We start from the raw sequence: 18,069 nt of genomic DNA, 5'->3' as shown, positions 1-18,069 counted from the left end.
CAGCGAGGTTACACTGCACTCACCTCCGGCAGAGAAAGCCCCCTGGCGATTAGGACCAATCCCACCCCCTCCTTTCATCCGCCTGCTGAGATATTCCGGTCCATCCCAATCCTGAAACAGAGGGAGGGAATGAGAGTCAGAGGCACACACCATGCAATCTGATCTGGGAAGAACTAGTACATGGTATTGTCTCTTATCTGCGAAGGATCTGTACCCACCATGCAATGTGACCTGGGAAGGATCTGTACCCACCATGCAATGTGACCTGGGAAGGATCTGTACCCACCATGCAATGTGACCTGGGAAGGATCCGTACCCACCATGCAATGTGACCTGGGAAGGATCTGTACCCACCATGCAATGTGACCTGGGAAGGATCTGTCCCCACCATGCAATGTGACCTGGGAAGGATCTGTCCCCACCATGCAATGTGACCTGGGAAGGATCTGTCCCCACCATGCAATGTGACCTGGGAAGGATCTGTCCCCACCATGCAATCTGATTGGGAAGGATCTGTCCCCACCATGCAATGTGACCTGGGAAGGATCTGTCCCCACCATGCAATCTGATCTGAGAAGGATCCGTACCCACCATGCAATGTGGCCTGGGAAGGATCTGCAGACGCCATGCAATCTGATCTGACAGTCAGGGCTGGTTTTATGGTTGGGCAATAAGGCGCTGGTAGAAGAAACGCCCGCTTACAATATGTGCCCAGTAAAGGTGGCCATACCCCAGGGGTGGGCAAACTTTTTGGCTCAGGGGCCACATTGACTTACAGACGGGCCAGGCCGGGCCAGCATTATGCCCAGTGCTGCCATCAGAAATCACTGGGCCTCTCAGCTCCCCCTCCCCAGCATCCTCCAGCTCCCCCCCAGAATTCTCCAGCTCCCCCCCAGCATCCTCCCCAACATCCTTCAGCTCCCCCCCAGCATCCTCCAGCTCCACTCCCCAACATCCTGCAGCTCCCCCCCAGCATCCTCCAGCTTCTCCTCAACATCCCCCCTCCAGCTCCCCCCAGCATCCTCCATCTTCCCCCACCCCCAGCTCCCTGTGACTCCCTGCGGCTCCTCCTACAGCGACCTCCAGCCGCCTCCGTCCTTGGCTGCTTCTGTCCCCCCGCCCCTGCTGCATCCTTTTATACGGTTGCGCCCCGTGCGTGCTGATGTCATGTGCACGCATGAGGCGCAACCAATCAGGGCCCCTCATTCTTTTAAAGGGGCCGGAGTCGGTGGGCCGGATTAAAAAGGCCAACGGGCCGTAGTTTGCCCACCCCTGCCATACCCAATCAGATTTAAGCTGCTAATTCAGACCAAGTTGGCAGCTTATCTGTCCATTAATGGGGCCCTGGCCGACTGATAACTGGTTCCTGGGGGGGGCAGGGATATGACAGGAGCCCCCCGGGAAACTTACCGCAGAGGGAGACACTAACGGACTGAACAGCTCATCCACATAGTTCTCAAATCTTTGCTGCCTGCCCAGGCCTGGGGAAAGATAGGGGAGAAGATGACTACAATTCCCAGCATCCCCTGACTTTCCAGCCCTCTGTAGTTCAACAACAGCCAGAACAGATCTGTGGCCCTGGGGCTGCTGGTAACAGGGATACTGACTGGCACTTTCTTTGCTTTGTCTCAGACCTATAATTGTACTGATATTTAGCAATTTCGCCAATGGCAGCTTTTTTTTTGCGAAACGGGCACAAAAATTTGCAGCGGAAAAATGTCAACGCTTGTAAAAAAAATTATTGCGCATCATTTTACTTTACTCCATTTGTAATTAAAGGCACTAAGTGTGTCCAGGAGCAGTAATCCATAGCAACCAATAAGATGTTTGCTTTCAAACAGGTGACCAGTAAATTCTACCTGCTGATTGGTTGCTATGGGTTTCTGCTCCTGGGCAACCTTAGTGCCTTTTATTACATAACCCCCTTTGTGTCTTTGGGGCTGTAATTTTCCCTGTCCCCCAGAAGGTGGCACCAGTATATTGGCTATATAGGTTCAGCTGCCCTTAGGGGAGATTCTGGGTAATAGAAATGTCTTATATGGATCCCTCCAGCCCTTGCCTGAGACTCGCTATCCCATAATAATATACACTGTTAGCTTTATGGCACCGCTAAGTACAATTCTATATATACAGTCAATGCAATTACCTTGTGGCATCGAGGGAGCCTGGAGCTGAGGGGCGGGAGGAATGGAGCTGTTCATCCTGTGACATAACAACAACATATATTATATTTACTCCAGTATCCAGCAGGGAACAGCTAATTGTCTTCACTAAGCAGTCATTCAATAAGCTGTACCCCCATACTGTCCTATCTAAGGGAAACACTATGGCACCTCCTACCCATATGTATAAATACAAATATACAGAGAAGGAATGTTCTGGGCACACAATAAGCTGTACCCCCATACTGTACTGTCTAAGGGAAACACTATGGCACCTCCTACCCATATGTATAAATACAAATATACAGAGAAGGAATGTTCTGGGCACACAATAAGCTGTACCCCCATACTGTACTGTCTAAGGGAAACACTATGGCACCCCCTACCCATATGTATAAATACAAATATACAGAGAAGGAATGTTCTGGGCACACAATAAGCTGTACCCCCATACTGTACTGTCTAAGGGAAACACTATGGCACCCCCTACCCATATGTATAAATACAAATATACAGAGAAGGAATGTTCTGGGCACACAATAAGCTGTACCCCCATACTGTACTGTCTAAGGGAAACACTATGGCACCTCCTACCCATATGTATAAATACAAATATACAGAGAAGGAATGTTCTGGGCACACAATAAGCTGTACCTCCATACTGTACTGTCTAAGGGAAACACTATGGCACCTCCTACCCATATGTATAAATACAAATATACAGAGAAGGAATGTTCTGGGCACACAATAAGCTGTACCCCCATACTGTACTGTCTAAGGGAAACACTATGGCACCCCCTACCCATATGTATAAATACAAATATACAGAGAAGGAATGTTCTGGGCACACAATAAGCTGTACCCCCATACTGTACTGTCTAAGGGAAACACTATGGCACCCCCTACCCATATGTATAAATACAAATATACAGAGAAGGAATGTTCTGGGCACACAATAAGCTGTACCCCCATACTGTACTGTCTAAGGGAAACACTATGGCACCTCCTACCCATATGTATAAATACAAATATACAGAGAAGGAATGTTCTGGGCACACAATAAGCTGTACCCCCATACTGTACTGTCTAAGGGAAACACTATGGCACCTCCTACCCATATGTATAAATACAAATATACAGAGAAGGAATGTTCTGGGCACACAATAAGCTGTACCCCCATACTGTACTGTCTAAGGGAAGCACTATGGCACCCCCTACCCATATGTATAAATACAAATATACAGAGAAGGAATGTTCTGGGCACACAATAAGCTGTACCCCCATACTGTACTGTCTAAGGGAAACACTATGGCACCCCCTACATGTATAGATGTTTAAAGTTCAATGGTTTAAACTGATAAACAGGGTTCAGGTATTATTTCTGCCCCCTACACACCTATTAGAAACCATTTCTATTCAAACAGGATTTAGATCTTTGCCTTTACTTGCCCTTTAAAGCAGGACTGTGGAACATTCTAGCCTGTAACATAGGTTTGGCTCTCTCGTCGCAGGATTATTATTGCTGTAAAGCTGACGTGACTATTTTATGAGTTTACAAATTCCATAACAACGATAACCGCACGTTATTGCCCTGTTATCTCCCCAGGACTGCAATGCACGGAACTTCTTTACATCAAATAGTCCCTATAGAAATCATATTGTTGTCACATACTTCCATTTCAGTATTTGCCTGCGGCAATATTAATAGCAAATCAGCCCCATGATAACCCTGTAGCTTTACTGTAGTGCTTAAATAATACCTTGGCTATATATTCACCTTTATTGTGCACTTTAAACAAACTTCCAACACACAAACAAAGCTGGAATGCTCAGTAAAAATACTGTATATACATGACACCCCCTGTTCTGTGAAGTGTGAGAGCTGGGTGCAGCTTAGCAGCAGCCTTGAGCGCTAACGCCCATCAGTATCTACATTGCCTGATGTAGGGAGAAAAGAAGGTGGCCCTGAGGGAAACAAAAAAAAACAATCTGTGGGTTCAGGCAAATGCCAGAGGGGCTGCTGTAAGGTGCCATAGTCACTATTTATTGGGCTGGGGGGGCTGTTTGGGCCTCTGGGTACTGGGAATGCCAGGACCCAGGCCCAGACTGGCAATCTGTGGGTTCAGGCAAATGCCAGAGGGGCTGCTGTAAGGTGCCATAGTCACTCACTATTTATTGGGCTGGGGGGGGCTGTTTGGGCCTCTGGGTACTGGGAATGCCAGGACCCAGGCCCAGACTGGCAATCTGTGGGTTCAGGCAAATGCCAGAGGGGCTGCTGTAAGGTGCCATAGTCACTATTTATTGGGCTGGGGGGGCTGTTTGGGCCTCTGGGTACTGGGAATGCCAGGACCCAGGCCCAGACTGGCAATCTGTGGGTTCAGGCAAATGCCAGAGGGGCTGCTGTAAGGTGCCATAGTCACTTACTATTTATTGGGCTGGGGGGGGCTGTTTGGGCCTCTGGGTACTGGGAATGCCAGGACCCAGGCCCAGACTGGCAATCTGTGGGTTCAGGCAAATGCCAGAGGGGCTGCTGTAAGGTGCCATAGTCACTATTTATTGGGCTGGGGGGGCTGTTTGGGCCTCTGGGTACTGGGAATGCCAGGACCCAGGCCCAGACTGGCAATCTGTGGGTTCAGGCAAATGCCAGAGGGGCTGCTGTAAGGTGCCATAGTCACTATTTATTGGGCTGGGGGGGGCTGTTTGGGCCTCTGGGCACTTGGAATGCCAGGACCCAGGCCCAGACTGGCAATCTGTGGGTTCAGGCAAATGCCAGAGGGGCTGCTGTAAGGTGCCATAGACAGTCACTATTTATTGGGCTGGGGGGCTGTTTGGGCCTCTGGGTACTGGGAATGCCAGGGCATGTTTTTGGGGGGACAGTAGGTGAGTTCTGGGAAAATAATGGGTGGGTAGGTGTAACAGGCAGGGCTTGGGCAGAAGAGAGTTGTACCTGTGTATCTAGGTTGCTGCCCAGGCTAGTTGTTGGCATTGCTTTCGCCCATAGGGCTCAGGTTACCAAAGGCCTCTGTAGCCTCACACATACACACAGTACATACACACACCATACAAACACACACACACACAAGGCTGTAGGAATACAAGACACCAGAACACTGTGACAAAGTCCAGGCGCGATGCTGTTATACTGGGCTATTACCCGCCGCTCCTTAGTGACTGAGCTTTATTGTTGCTGTAAACTTTATTATTCTCTCACTGCAGCCCGACTTCCCCATGTGTTTGCTGTGTGTGTGTTTGCGGTGTGTGTGTTTGCTGTGTGTGTATTTGCTGTGTGTGTATTTGCACAGGGTATCAAAGAGCCAAACATTCACGGGATGTTATTTTTAGCGGGGCAGCACTACTTTATCAGCTCATTGGCAGGAAAATGACAAGTGCGGCTCAGGCCCAACTATGACATAATGTGTTGTCACAAGCAATAAATTCCGAGATGAGAGTCAAATATACTCATCCCTTCTGGGACCCAGGGGCAATGCTGTTCCCTTAGATAATATCGATAGACACACCTGGACCTGAAGGTAGACTCAGAGCTAGAGTTGGGGAAGGGGCCCCTAGCCATGGCGGAAGGCTCAGGCCCCCATTTAGGGGTGGGAATTTACATAAACCAGTTACATTGACTTGCCCAGTGCCAATGCTTTTCCCTTGACTTGATGGCATCTTCCCATGAAGGGTAAGCCCAAAGCCAAGGTTGGAAATGGGGCCCCCAACCATGCAGGAATTCTCTTGCTTTTCCCTTGAATAATACTGATAGACCCACCTAGACTTGATGGCATCCTGCAATGGAAGGTATGCTCAGAGTCATAGTTGGAATAGGGGCCCCTAGACACACTTGGACTTGATGGCATCTCCCATGGAAGGTATACTCACAAGCCAGGGTTGGAATAGGGGCCCCTAGACACACTTGGACTTGATGGCATCTCCCATGGAAGGTATACTCACAAGCCAGGGTTGGAATAGGGGCCCCTAGACACACTTGGACTTGTTGGCATCCTCCCATGGAAGGTATATTCACAAGCCAGGGTTGGAATAGGGGCCCCTAGACACACTTGGACTTGTTGGCATCCTCTAATGGAAGGTATACACCCAAGCCAGGGTTGAAATAGGGGCCCCTAGACACACTTGGACTTGATGGCATCTCCCATGGAAGGTATACACCCAAGCCAGGGTTGGAATAGGGGCCCCTAGACACACTTGGACTTGATGGCATCTCCCATGGAAGGTATACGCCCAAGCCAGGGTTGGAATAGGGGCCCCTAGACACACTTGGACTTGATGGCATCTCCCATGGAAGGTATACACCCAAGCCAGGGTTGGAATAGGGGCCCCTAGACACACTTGGACTTGATGGCATCTCCCATGGAAGGTATACGCCCAAGCCAGGGTTGGAATAGGGGCCCCTAGACACACTTGGACTTGATGGCATCTCCCATGGAAGGTATACGCCCAAGCCAGGGTTGGAATAGGGGCCCCTAGACACACTTGGACTTGATGGCATCTCCCATGGAAGGTATACAAACAAGCCAGGGTTGGAATAGGGGCCCCTAGACACACTTGGACTTGATGGCATCTCCCATGGAAGGTATACGCCCAAGCCAGGGTTGGAATAGGGGCCCCTAGACACACTTGGACTTGATGGCATCTCCCATGGAAGGTATACGCCCAAGCCAGGGTTGGAATAGGGGCCCCTGGCCTTGCAGGAAGGCTCGGGCCCCCATGTGGAGCCAGTAATTTACATAAATCAGTATTTAAACACAAATCATTTCATCTCAGATCTAATCTAGACATAGAACCGATGATAGTAGAACATATAACTCAACAGGGAACTGTGAATACCAGGTTGGAAAGAGGAAACGCAGAGAGGTAAATATTTAACAAACCATAAACATTTATTGCTTTGTTCACTAGATTACTGCAGCCTTCAGCATAGTGAAAGTTCCCCTGTACGTGTATATATTTCTATTTATATGGCGCCTCAGCCCAGAAACCATCTTTCCGGTCCCAACATTCCCAGGTAACAATTTGGCCAGACCCCAGGTCCAACCTAACTACACCCCATTGTGGTCCAACACATGATGTGGTGGAATTGTGGGGGGTTGTGGTGCTGAAAGACAAGGAAAAATTGACACCCAGGAGCACAGAGACATCTAAATGATGAGATGCTTGAAGGTCTAGCCGAGTAGATTGCTTTGGGTATAAAAAGGCCTTTTTTTAGATACTGTGAATAATGATGGAGACAATCAAGAACAAGCCAGTAGAAATTTTGGGGGATATGAGGTAATCCTGCTGGACTGTTTGTAGAGGTTACAAATAATAAATTAAACAGAGTTTACAGTAGTCCAGAAGGGATAGGATTGCATACATATGGCATGCATTTAGGTTAATAAGCCACTGAAACTTCAAAATGCAAAATGTGGCCTTGTTAACCTCACTCACCTAGTCCTACTGGCGTCAATGGTGCCGTGTCTGCACCTCAAAACTGACACCACCTTCATCTATAGTCACTACTATACCTTCAGATGATCCCTATAGATAGATGCCTCACTGACCAGCTTGAGGGGTATCCAATGACACCTTGTTTGCACCTCAGCACTGTTACCACCCCTATCTGTTCTAGCTGCTCTGTGCTTGGCCTTCAGGTGATAATCCCCATAGATAGGTGCCTCACTTACCATCTACAACTGGAGCTGTATCTTCAATCTAGATCAAGGATCGCCAACCTTTCTTAAGGTCCCCATACACGGGCCGATTCTAGCTGCTGATATTGGTCCTTATACCAATTCGGCAGCTTATTGGCCCGTGTATGGGCACTAGTGACGGGCCTGCCTGACCGATATCTGGTCTGAAATCGCTTATATATCGATCAGGCAGGTTTAAAAATTTAGTCGGATTGGGGACCGCATCGACTCGTTGATGCAGTCCCTGATCTGACTGCGCCTATACCCAGAGGCGGGGATATCGGGAGAAGATCCGCTCGCTTGGCGACCTCCCCAAGTGATCGGATCTCAGCGTGCATGGCCACCTTTAGTCACGAGCTACACTCAAATGTAGAAAGTATTGGGGAGCCACACAAGCATTAAAAAATTATTTTGGGTGCCAAATAAGGGCTGTGATTGGAGTAAAACTGTGCGTCTGTGCTTCCAAAACTTGCCTCCAAAAGTGGAAAAAAGGCACCTACTTTGAGGCCACTGAGAGCAAGAGTGGTGCCACTGGTTGGGGATCAGTGTTTTAGAAGATACCAAGGAACCATGGACTGGCAGAAGGAGGGAGGGCAGGGCAGAGGCAACACACTTCCGGGCTTTATTCTCTGAATGATCCAGAACCATAATATCAACTAAGGCAAGTACAACCCTCAGTGAATTAACCTACAGCTTCAGTATATAGTAAAAACACAAGCAGCTCTATAAAGACATATAAAACATAAAGACATCATTACTCACATGTTCAATGGAGGAGGGGCCGGAGGAGGAGGAGGAGCTGGTGGAGGGGCAGGTGGCAGCCCAGGAGGCGGGAAACCTGGATTCTCAAATGGGAACTGAGGAGCGAAATCAGGAGGGGGCTCTGGAATACCGCTATCTCCAAACGGAAAGCCTGTTGCCTCCGGGTTAGGCGGGACTCCATCTTCTACTTCAGCAATAACATCCAGTATGAAGTCACCTCCAGACAGATCCAAATATTGATCTCCATCTAGGATTGATACCGCCCATCCTCTGGGCATTTCCCCCACCCCCCTAGAGACAGGGGAAGAAAGGTGACTATTAGAAATATTATTTCATTATTTATTACGTACAGGGGCAGAGGGTACTCCAGTCAGGGTCTCCATGGTAGAGCGGGCCTCAATAGACCAGGAGGTGGGATTTCATCAGATAGTAAGGATTAGGGTGTTATGGGGTGTGGCCGTGGCAGATCAGGGCATAGTCATGTATATGGGGGGGCATTTCTTTTTTAATTGCTCCCCATTCTATTTTTTTGCAGAGCCCACTGTGCTGGGGACCCAGATGACCAATGGGATAATACTTGAGTGGTCCCTGCTAGTTTAGTAGTGTTGGGCCCAATATTTATTGATATCACCCTGATTATTTGCAGCCAGTGACTCCCACACAAATGGTGGTCATACATAAATGGACTCAGATTTGGCCGTTAATGTGGGGGGACATTTTGGGCTGATCCTTTCTTTGGCCCAGGGGTCAGTGACTAAATCCTAATAAGGGCCTATGCAGCCATGTTGGGAGAGGACCACATGGACCTGTTGATTCAGCCCTCTCGGTGTGGGTAAGGGTCTGATTGCTAGCTCCTAAGCTAATGATAGGATCAGCCAATATGGCCCAATGGGTTGGGCATCACCAGATATCAGTTGGTATCAGTTGGACAGGCTGGTGGAAGGGGATCCTACATGGGCCAATACGTTGATGACAGTATCATACCTACATACAGCAGGGAATTCAATTTAAGACCCTCACATTTCTATCAGCAACATCCCCTCTCGGTATTGAGCTGCAGGGGAATTCTGGGGGTTATTTTATAGAACCACTGAAATGTAAACAATGGCAGGGATGGCCCTTCATATCCAGTAATATCTCACTGCCATACTCACCTAGACTGCAGCAGCCAACCAGCAATCTGCTCTCCAGTTGTCCAAGAATCAACTTCTGTTGTGTATCTGTCATCTGGGAACCATAAACAGGTGGGATAATGCAGATTAGCACCCATGGGTGGGAAGTACAAGTATAAAGAAAGAGGAGAGAGGGCGGGGTATGAAGGAAGAGAACATAACGAGAGGGAATGGCACAATTTGGTAAATTAAATAATTACTATGGTATGTTATGTCCTTGAAGTTAAGTCATTAGATTTCATGAGTGATGGACCCCAAGATTATTCTACTATGCCTAGCAGTATAGTGATGGACCCAAAGTCATTCTACTATGCCTAGTAGTATAGTGATGGACCCAAAGTCATTCTACTATGCCTAGTAAAACAGTGATGGACCCAAAGTCATTCTACTATGCCTAGCAGTATAGTGATGGACCCCTAAGTCATTCTACTATGCCTAGCACTATAGTGATAGACCCAAAGTCATTCTACTATGCCTAGTAAAACAGTGATGGACCCCTAAGTCATTGTAATATGCCTAGTAAAACAGTGATGGACCCCCTAAGTCATTCTACTATGCCTAGTAAAACAGTGATGGACCCCCTAAGTCATTCTACTATGCCTAGTAAAACAGTGATGGACCCCTAAGTCATTCTACTATGCCTAGCAGTATAGTGATAGACCCAAAGTCATTCTACTATGCCTAGTAAAACAGTGATGGACCCCCTAAGTCATTCTACTATGCCTAGTAAAACAGTGATGGACCCCCTAAATCATTCTACTACGCCTGGTAAAACAGTGATGGACCCCTAAGTCATTCTAATATGCCTAGTAAAACAGTGATGGACCCCTAAGTCATTCTACTATGCCTAGTAAAACAGTGATGGACCCCTAAGTCATTCTACTATGCCTAGTAAAACAGTGATGGACCCCTAAGTCATTCTAATATGCCTAGTAAAACAGTGATGAACCCCTAAGTCATTCTAATATGCCTAGTAAAACAGTGATGGACCCCTAAGTCATTCTAATATGCCTAGTAAAACAGTGATGGACCCCTAAGTCATTCTAATATGCCTAGTAAAACAGTGATGGACCCCTAAGTCATTCTAATATGCCTAGTAAAACAGTGATGGACCCCTAAGTCATTCTAAGGCCTAGTAGATACTATAGTAGTTTGTACTGTTCTGTTCCTTGCCAAGAAGACAAAGGGTCCAGCTTCCCCTACAACCCAGTCATGTCTTAACATGATAAACAGTCCCTTTCATTATACCCCTGTGATGAAGCACCCAATGGTGGGAAATGTCTAAGGAGGGGGGAGCATGGGGACCATGTGGCACTGGGATTCAACTTTTTGGATTTAGAACCATTAAGTGTCTGCATATTTCACTGCTAATATTGTATGTATCTATATTCTGGACCTTAGTAGAGAAGTATAAGCAGTAGATGGTCTCGTGGTTCCTGAAGCCCCTGTACCCGGGCAGCGGTGCCAGAGAGAAATGTCACCAAACCTGGGACACATGGATTCAGGGTATTTATATTAACTTATAGTTTTCCATCCCTCTATAAAAATATTATGGCAGCTCGATATTTGGTTTAGGAATGTTTTGTTACATGTTCCCAGGTACGACATGCTTGTGTCTCGCTGAATCTGGTTCTTTATTGTGCGACTACCACCCAGTGCGTGTCTGTGCTGCTACAGGATGGAAGGAATGTGTTGTGGGGTGTGTATTGGGTAGGCCAAATGTGAGGCAGGAAGGAAACAGAATGAAGAGGAGTTCACCACCTTTTCCTGTGACTAAAGGTCCCCATACACGGGCCGATTGTAGCTGCCGATATGGGTCCCTTAGACAGATTCAGCAGCTAATCGGCCCGTGTATGGGCACTACCGACGGGCCTGCCCGACCGATATCTGGCCTGAAATCAGCCACATATCGATCGAGCAGGTTAAAAGATTTAGTCGGATCTGGGACCCCATCGGCTCGTTGATGCAGTCCCCGAACCAACTGCCCCATTGCTCCCGTTATAATTTGATCGTTTGGCCCCAATTAGCCTACATTTTCCTGATATCGCCCACCCGTAGGTGGGGGATATCGGGAGAAGATCCGCTCGCTTGGCTACATCGCCAAGTGAGCATTCTGGTCAGGGGGTGGAGTGCGGTGACATCGTTTAGGGGTGGGGCTATGGTGTAAGGGGTGGGGCAATGGGCGGGTTAGACAGTTGATGGTGTTCATGGAATTCCTGACATAGAAATGGCAGAGCGTCGGTGTTTACTTGCCGTCTCACCATTGTAGGTGTTCAAATCTAAGACCATCTTCCCCCTCCTTTCGCTGGCTGTCCATTCCATCAGGGTGGGGGCATGGGAACGCAGGTTTTCCAGGGTTTTCTGGCCCTGGGAGCCGCCTCGCAGAATCTTGTGCTGGCACATGGCTTTGTAGCCTTCCGGCCCTTGGTCTGAGACATATCTGCAAAGAAACATAAGTTTTCTCCATTGGTCTCCATTGTCCTAGTAGGGACCCCCAAGGGCACTGTCTCATACTTACTTGAGAAGGGGCTTCTCCAGGGTGGGGGAGGGTGTGAGGCAGCTGAGCAGGATGCTAAGGAGCAGCCATGCCCGCTGGCACTGCTCCTCATTGGTGTTCTGTATTGTCAGGCTCGCTACTTGGCACAGCACCTCGTCTTTCAGCGAAGGTTGGCGCAGGCAACGCTCCGCGATATAATTACCCACAATCCTCTGCTGCCAGGAGGGCATCGATGTGTCCCCCACAAACCGCAGCGCCTATAATGGGCAGAGAACATGGAAAGTCATGGAGACAAGGTTATACAACCAGTTCCGCTGGGTGCACGAGGTACAGCCATATTCCTTACCAGTTTATAAAGCTCCAGAGCAGCTCCATTATCATTCCGGGACACGCGCGTCAGAGGGTCAGACAATGGCTGCCCTATGGGGGGCAAGGTAGGATCCTGCCGAAATAGAGAGAAAAAAAGTTTGATTTATGAAACCCACCTAAACCCACCGTGATATGCGGTTACATCTCCGTACCTTGAAATACGATTGGATAAAGTTGGAGAATGGGAAGTTGTTGATGTCGCTGGGAAGAGACAGGGCAGACTGGGCCACAACCTGCGGAGGGGAGACCTCGGTGATCCGGGCACTCTGAGCGTGGGACCGTACTACGGGGAGAAGCATTTGGTTTAGAATTTGAACAAGCAGAATACCCAAGGCTATTGTGATACTAATACCTACAGTTAGTATTAGTGGTTGTATATACTCAAGTATAAGCCTAGTTTTTCTGCACACAAAATGTGCTGAAAAAGTCACTCTCGGCTTATATTCGAGTCGGGTGCCATGGGTCCCTCCAGACTAGCACCCTCTGTCCTTTGTGTGCAAATTAGGCCACCCGCAACCGGACCCCCAGTGCCCTGGCCCGCTCCCAAATTCATCTTCATCTACCATCCTCACCTGCCCCATTCTGCACTAGGCATGGCACTTTATATTCTATATAATCCATATATAGTTTTGAAGGATTTAAACTCTTTGTGTTTTAGCTTGGGTGCTGATCGAACTAAGGGGGTAGTACTCTTAAGGTATCATCATTGATACCATATTGTTTTTGTTGACCCTCTTTTCCACTTACAGAGCTAATTTACTGTTTTTCTTTGAAATAAATATTTATAAACATATACCCCACTGATGCCTCATTTAATGTAATTGTATTGGTATTTATTTTGATTACTGAAACTTATCAGTAGCTGCTGCATTTCCCACCCTAGGCTTATACTCGAGTCAATAGGTTTTTCCAGTTTTCTTAGGTAAAATTAGGTACCTCAGCTTATATTCGGATCGGCTTATACTCAAGTATATACGGTAGTTTATGTATGTGAGTGTATAGATTGGTAAGTATAGGTTGTATGTGCTGGGTTTGCTTAGAAGGGTTGAACTTGATGGACTCTGGTCTTTTTTCAACCCAATGTAACTATGTAAATTGGCCAACAGGCCTGAGGGCTTCTAGCACCATGAGAAGTCCCACGCTAACCCAGTAGCTCCTACACAAAGGGAGTCTACAGATGAAGGCCCCTCTATGTGGACCCTTTGGATACTCACCTTCAGGAGATTTCAGAAGAGAGGCAAGTTCAGCTGGGATGGCCAACCGGGTCAGGTCCTGTCCAAGCAAGAGAGCAGGGGGGAAAAAAGACTGAATGGACTCATGTTTGTATGCACAGCATCCACATTTACCCCACAGACACACGGATTAAACAGGATTCATGCCTAACAAAAAGGCCAGACTTGACTGGTGGTAGAGAACTTCCATTCCACACAACCAATATCACTCTAGTAGACTGCTCAAAGCTAATTGCTGATTGGTTGCTCTTGTCAGGGAGAAGACATGGGGAACTCATGGGGGGGCTGTCACCCTACATTGTTTATTGCAAAGCAGGAACCAAGTAATATCATCCAAAATCAAGGGGAAATAATAACTAAACCTACTGGCTGCTACGGGTGAGTTTCTATTGCCGAGAAGGTTTCTATTGCACCATAAGCAATAATGCTGAACATGGAATGTGCCACACAGGGTATTCATTAACGTCATGGACCAAAGATCTAAAGATCTTCCAACAACCTCCTGCATCATAAAGCGATTCCCGGGAGAGGCAGAGAGATGGAAAGGGCCACAGGGACCTTCTAGGGACTGATAAATGGCACCAACAGCAATGGAACCGAGGGAGGGGCTTGGGGCAGGAGTAGTAGCCCTTCCCTTGCCCCTGCTTGTCAATCTACATGGGTATTATTATGTTACCAACCTCAATAAGGGTGGTCCTGTCCATTTTTTTAACCACACATTTCATCTTGTCTTGGGTTCATTTTACGTTTTACAAACTTGTAACCATAAAACTGCAACAAAAATCTGGCCAATACCTACCTCCGATGTCACTGCCTACACAAGGCGCCAGTTTGCCACCATAAGCCATGACTATGCGCCCAATTGTCACTGCTCTGCCAGCCAATGACGTAAATCCACCCCTTTTTGTTTTTTTGCCAAGGCAACCCTAGTCTCAGCACAGTAACCAACCAATCAGGAATTAGCTTTCATTGGTCTAATGCAGAAATCCAACCTCTGATGGGTAATGGGTTATAGGTAACTGCCCTAGGTCAGATTTGCCCAGTATTAGTAAATGCCCCATTGTGTTTTATGGACCTTATGTAACTGACCCTGACTCTCTTTTTTCCAACCAGCCCCAGTTCTCTCCCATCTTATGACCTGCACCTGGGGGTGATTAGCCGCCAACGGGGAAGGGGTCAGCGCAATGATGTAACCAGAAGAATACGCATCTGGGGCAAACTTTATTGGCCCTATTACACCAAATCCATTCAACTGGTAAATCTAAGGGTCAATAGGGCTTCAGTTCTTCCCAAAAAATAGATCTCGAGTAGCCTTTATAAAATACCCGAGCGAAGTAAAAGCAACATGGCAGCTCCCATTTCTATCTCTAAATATAAAGAGAAGGGGGAATAAGCCCAAAACTTCCTTTATATCTGAGATGGGCAGTTGTGCAAAGGTTACAGCCCCACGACTCCTCGTACCCGTCTGTCTGTGGGATGCTGGGAGCTGTAAGCTCTTTTGGCTACTGTCGGCTCTTTGATCCCATTTTTTATCAGTAACTTTTGCTTGTTTGGAAAAATATAAATAAATAAAGATGACGATGGTGATGAGGGTCACTCACACAAAGGTGGCACTTACCATGCTGAGCAGGGAGTCCTGGCCTGGCTCCTTTAGCTGCTGGAAAAAACAGGAAAACAGCTGAAATAACAGAAACCCCCAGTGGCACCATCGCCGGCCCAACAACCGGGGAACCGAGCCGCACACACTAACTGCAGCCGTGACTCCCAGACCCACACGCCAGGGATATTTACACACTTATAGCAGTTCCCAGTCAGCTTCACCCTCTACTTGTCATTGTCTGACACCCACTTGGTCCTTCAGCCAAGGTACCACCAAGCCCCTACCCACAAATGCCCTGTTGCCCCCGGGCTAACGGCTCAGCTCCCATCCCAAGCCCCTCTCACCTGGCCCTGCCTGTAAGTGCCTGAGGCAGCAGCCCGAGTTCTGACTACACACCCAGAGAGAGTGGGTACAAAGTCCATAAAGGAAAAGCGAGAGAGCAACGAGAGAGGGAGCGAGAGCGTCTCCTTGGGGCGGTTGTACTTTGACAGTTTAGAGCTCAGTAGGAGGGACAAGGGACAATAAAGAGACATTCCAAGACTGAGCGCACTGAGGTTCCAGGGAGTGCTATATATATATATATATATATACACTGTATATATAGACATAGAGAGCAGAGTGTAAATACAAAGCAATTTTCTATTTTCTGTAGTCCTTAAGCATTTGTCTTTTTAGCAGAATCCACCCCCTTAGGTAAATCCAACATCTTCCCAGTGGTTAACCAGTGACAGAGTTGTACTTCCAGTTTATGGGCTGCTCTCCTTCCCATCGACGGGCAAGAATGGAGGCTTTGCTTTAGGACGAGAAGCCAGCGGTGGGGTTTTCCCATTGGACTAATATCTAGGGGTGGTGTTAAGTAGTTGAGGATGGTTTCTACCCCTCATCTGTATAGATCAAGGTAATAGAATAAGCAGGGGTACTTCTGCCATGACTCTTAGTGTAGGTGAATGAAATTCTTCCCCTCCCAGGGTAAGAGATGGTGGACGGATAAGGTAAGGCAGCAGCATTGATCTGCCATCTTGGAGGGCAAAATGGCCAACTATCGTTAGATCTCTTGTTTGGGAACAAGTCCCTTCCAGTGCCTGGCCATGGGAAAGAGAGCAGGCCACATACAGGAAGTGTAAGGTACCAGTAAGGAGACTGGATATTTGCATCGGTGGAGGTTGGAAAAGTCCCAAGACATGGCATATACTGGCATCTTTCTCACCTTCAGATGCTTTGAATGGACCTTGGAGATAAGGAGAACCGCCCCGAGCTGTACTCGTGTGTGCTTAAGCTGCCTATAGCGCCTCCTGAAGGGGAACACAGGTAGAACAAGGTAATCCACCCAGAGCAGTAACCATATCCCATTATTAAAGCTGAAGAGCTTCTCACCTGGCTTGGTGACCCCGCACATGGGCCTGGATGACGGTAATTTTGTTCCTGTAGACTTGGAAGTTCTTGCGGTTTAGGAATCCTCGGAGGTTTCTCTGCAAGGTGATGGCAGCGTGTCTCCTTATCACATCCAGGTAACCCTGCAGCATCTCCTTCCCTTCCTCCTTCAGGAACACCTGGAGAGGACATTTTTTAGCCTACAGCTATCAGGGGATGGTGGGATCCTTGTGGCTCTACTGAAGTCCATAATGCAGAAGACTTCACTGCATGGTGACTGTACAAATGCCAGAGGGTCAGGCATACTGGTTAGGGCTCCTCTGTGCAAGTTGGGTTACACCATTAGCTGAACTGCCAGAGACAGTCTCTCCTTCTGTGCACTGCTTATTCCATGCATGGTTTTAGCAGACAATATTGTATCCCCTATGGGATATTACTAATAATGTCCTTTCTCAGATCTATGGTCGTAGACAATCAGGTACCATCACCTCTTAAACCCTTCCTGTAGGTGGCACGGGAGCTCCTATTCTGGCTATAAGGTTTAATGGGACATAAAGTGCCTTTTCTGTGCTATACAATGTTGATGCTCTATAACAAATGATCATAAGATCTATGGAAGCATTGGTTGTGTGGTCCCTACATGTTGGTCTTTCTATACTGACTTGAGAGTGCCCGGAGTGGACCATGTATGTATGGGGCATTTTTTTTTATCTGGGAACCCTTTCTACTTGTTGGCAGGGTCCAATTCCCAGGGAACTGGTAGGCTACGAAAGGGGGCCCCCTTATGGGAGTACCCTGCTGACTAGTATTATGGAGCCTCATGATGGTGGAGCCTGATGGTGGCCCTGCCAAGGACATACAAACTCACAAAGAAACCACAAGCAGTTTGTCAATAGAGAACACCCATCTCCACGTGCCAACCAGAGGGAGAAACGCACTATTCCCATGACCCTGAGGGCCAAACAGGAGAGCTAAAAACTGCCCCCACCCTGATTTTACCTTTGACAGCCCAATCTGGTAAAGCTTGGAGGCATCTCCCACAGCCTTGGTCAGAACAGCCGTGCAGCACTCTTGGTCATTTGCAAATGAGGCACTGCTCCTCACCAGGTAGCCATATCTGATGGGAAGAACAACCAATGATGTCAAAGGCAATAGAATGATGCCATAGGCAATAGAATGAGGTCATAGGCAATAGAATGATGCCATAGGCAATAGAA

The 18,069-nt window shown here is 47.8% G+C and overlaps 1 protein-coding gene across 1 annotated transcript in view; it reads right to left on the bottom strand.

Moving 5' to 3' along the window:
- The window catches only part of myo15b (myosin XVB), a 61,424-nt gene that overhangs the window by 26,890 nt on the left and 16,465 nt on the right, over positions 1-18,069 (bottom strand). Inside the window, exons 23-36 of the mRNA XM_031894206.1 lie at positions 17,852-17,969; positions 16,856-17,031; positions 16,689-16,773; positions 15,500-15,535; positions 13,864-13,921; positions 12,802-12,932; positions 12,627-12,722; positions 12,302-12,537; positions 12,045-12,223; positions 9,766-9,838; positions 8,612-8,902; positions 2,147-2,202; positions 1,411-1,481; positions 24-111 (exon numbers count right to left, since the gene is read on the bottom strand). Of these exons, the coding sequence (XP_031750066.1) occupies positions 24-111; positions 1,411-1,481; positions 2,147-2,202; positions 8,612-8,902; positions 9,766-9,838; positions 12,045-12,223; positions 12,302-12,537; positions 12,627-12,722; positions 12,802-12,932; positions 13,864-13,921; positions 15,500-15,535; positions 16,689-16,773; positions 16,856-17,031; positions 17,852-17,969 (1,694 nt within the window). The remainder of the gene's footprint in view (positions 1-23; positions 112-1,410; positions 1,482-2,146; positions 2,203-8,611; positions 8,903-9,765; positions 9,839-12,044; positions 12,224-12,301; positions 12,538-12,626; positions 12,723-12,801; positions 12,933-13,863; positions 13,922-15,499; positions 15,536-16,688; positions 16,774-16,855; positions 17,032-17,851; positions 17,970-18,069) is intronic.

Source organism: Xenopus tropicalis, chromosome 10 (genome assembly GCF_000004195.4).
Source record: "Xenopus tropicalis strain Nigerian chromosome 10, UCB_Xtro_10.0, whole genome shotgun sequence".
NCBI classification, from domain to species: domain Eukaryota; kingdom Metazoa; phylum Chordata; class Amphibia; order Anura; family Pipidae; genus Xenopus; species Xenopus tropicalis.
Note: the sequence above shows the minus strand (reverse complement) of the source record. Positions and strands in the feature narration are given on the sequence as shown.